A 2,583-nucleotide genomic window follows, 5' to 3' on the forward strand; every position below is an offset into this window, starting at 1 on the left:
TGTCAAGGCAGTGCTATTATCCCCATTGTACAGAAAGGCACAGAAAAATTAAGGCCCACACTTTCAAAGGGACTGAGATTCCTAACTCCCATTGAAATCCATTTTAATGGGAGTTAGGAGCCTAAGTGACTTGCCCTGTGGTGAAGCAGGGAATTGAACAAAGGTCTCCTTCCCCAGTTTCCTTGCTGACACAGGGCTAAGGGTGCTAGTGCAACATTGGATATGGTGCATAATACATAATAAAGAAGGAGGAATGGTTACTTGTTTTCAGCTGTGTGGGTTTGGGCAGCACTGGCTTTAGGTTTTGGGGACAATTACTGACTATTGTTCTGACCATTTGTTCTGTGGAAAGCACACAGACAGAGAATTCCCTGGCACCTGAGGCCACTTGTGTGAGTCAAGTGTATTCCAAGGAGGCTTTTTCAAGGATAAGAACAGCAGCTGGAAGCTTTTTTATTTATTTATTTTTTGGACTGTTCGGCTATTTTATTTTATACACAAAATAGCATGGCAAAGACTTGGTAAATTTAGCATGCCCAGTTATCCAAATTAGGCAGAGAATTATGTCCAGTAGTCTCCTTGTGACAGCTCATCTTCTTGAGAAGTGTTTAGTCCAACTTGACGAAGCCGATGTCTTTGGCATACTGGCGGAAGCACTGCCAGCACATGTTCAGCCCGTACTTGCGGATCGGGCCGTGGCGGTTTGAGCACACGTGGCACGAGCGGGAGCCCTTTCCGAACTTCCTAGGGTCGCTCCAGTAGAGCTGCTGGACCCATCTTGCCCGCTGCTCACACCGCGCCCAAGGAATCTGGAGACCCAGCAGGAAGCCTGGAACAGGAGACAGCTATGATCGAGCTTAGCCATGACTAAGCATTAGCCCAGGACTGGTTTGCTTTATTCCACACACAGCAAAAAGTCTGTCAAGGAGCAGAATTAATCACAGAGCCCAATTTTGTAATCGTGACTGGGAAAGTGTTCTGATGCCGTTTAGAAGTTCTGCATGTGTGGCTAACCCACAGATGATTAGTTAATGGGAAAGGAACTAAATGTTCAGCTGTGATTGACAGGAAATGGGCCTTTCTTCCAGACAAATGCCAATGTCACTTTTCCCTTCAGCTGTTTGAGCAATTCAGGCAAGTTTGGGGAAACCAAAGAGACCCTTCAGCAAAGGGGGAACAGATACTGAACTCTGGATTTTTTAAAAGTGCCCACCCACTTTGGAGCACCCCTGTGCTAGGAGCCCAGTGTGAAGCTCTAAGACAGCCATTTCCAACCTGTCCAGCTCGAAGGCCAAGCATGTTATTCCAGAAGGAGCATGGGGACACAAACAATATTTAGGGGCAGATTCTCTGTCCTGTCCCAGCTGGTGCACAGGAAGCCCTGCAGGACAGAGAGGGAGGGGAAGGTTTCTAAAGGAGAGGAGGCAGGAAATGAAAGACTGAGGGATGAGGGAAGAAGAGCGAATTAAATGCTCAGGTTGGTTGTCTGGGGACTTGAGAAGGAAACGCTGGGTGTGTGGGCGCAGGACTGGTAATTAAATGAACTCACAGCAAGCTCCAGATTTACTTGAACTAGTCCTGGGCCGGAAGGTTCAGGATGGCTCTTTTTTTGTCCATACCAGTTTGCCCATTACTAAACTCCAGCAACAGACCATTCAGCTGATGAGGGATGAAGGAAATCAGCTGCAGTGCATTTTTGTGCACAGAACTGGCTTTTCCAGAAGCCACTGAACCTGCCAGGACCTCTTGAGGAAGTTACATCTAGTTCATGTGAGAGTAGGAACACTATGTATCATGTTTCGTCTCCACTGAAACAAGAGTGTAACACAGATGCAAACAAGATTAATTAAATAAACAAAGTCAGGGAAAGTTGCTAATTGTCCATGAATAACAAACTGCAAACACATAACACAGTTAATTAGAAAATAAATTAATCATCTCATGGAAGAAACACATTTAATTATCACAAAACATTGCACCATGCAGTAATTATGTGTTTACCAGTGCTGGTAAGTGATGGCTGTGTTTGCACTCTCATTACAAACAAGTTCTCTTGCTTCATTCTGATTAATGCATCCATATTGACTCGACACACTGCTATGTCTGCTTAAAATGGTTGCCTCTTTATGTGGATTTTGTTGGCTGGTAAAAAGTCAGAGCCCCATCACTCCTGATAAACTATGCTTTACTTTGTGAGTGATTCCACAGATTTGGTATGGGAACACTCTCAGATCTAGAAGCAGGGATGCTACTGTAACTCTTCTGCCTGTGGAGTTGGCAGCGACAAGGGCCAGGTTCAATATCTAGGGGTTCCTTTTATCAATACAACACAGAAACAGCTCAGCCCCCCACCCAGTAATCTGGGAAAATTACACACCACCCTTGGGCACTCCTAAGAGGCAATACTTCCCCTCCCGCAAGCACAAAGTCTGTATAGAAAAGAAAACTTTTAATAAAAAAAGGGGAAAGGAACCCGGCATTAATTTGATAAAAGACCAAGCATGATTCAAAAACATATGATGATGAGCAAAACACCCACTCCAGAATACATTAGGCAGTGTCCTTTGCCTATTTCTCACCTTG

General features: G+C 44.9%; 1 protein-coding gene across 1 annotated transcript; it reads right to left on the reverse strand.

Moving 5' to 3' along the window:
- Positions 1-471: 471 nt before the first annotated feature.
- LOC102940092 (40S ribosomal protein S29) lies at positions 472-2,080 on the reverse strand. Its single transcript, XM_043522606.1, has 2 exons — positions 2,002-2,080; positions 472-829 (listed from the first exon to the last, which is right to left on the reverse strand). Exons 1-2 carry the CDS (start codon positions 2,078-2,080, stop codon positions 609-611), a joined length of 300 nt encoding a protein of 99 aa, XP_043378541.1. The 3' UTR covers positions 472-608.
- Between the last annotated feature and the right edge of the window lie 503 nt (positions 2,081-2,583).

This window comes from Chelonia mydas, chromosome 9 (assembly GCF_015237465.2).
Source record: "Chelonia mydas isolate rCheMyd1 chromosome 9, rCheMyd1.pri.v2, whole genome shotgun sequence".
Taxonomy (NCBI): Eukaryota; Metazoa; Chordata; order Testudines; family Cheloniidae; genus Chelonia; species Chelonia mydas.

Excerpts from the sequence above, each read along its gene's own strand:
- LOC102940092 (XM_043522606.1), bottom strand. The coding sequence starts at position 2,080 with ATGGATGCATTAATCAGAATGAAGCAAGAGAACTTGTTTGTAATGAGA. Across the intron at positions 830-2,001 it reads GCCATCACTTACCAGCACTG|GCTTCCTGCTGGGTCTCCAG; the intron begins GTAAACACATAA and ends CTCCTGTTCCAG.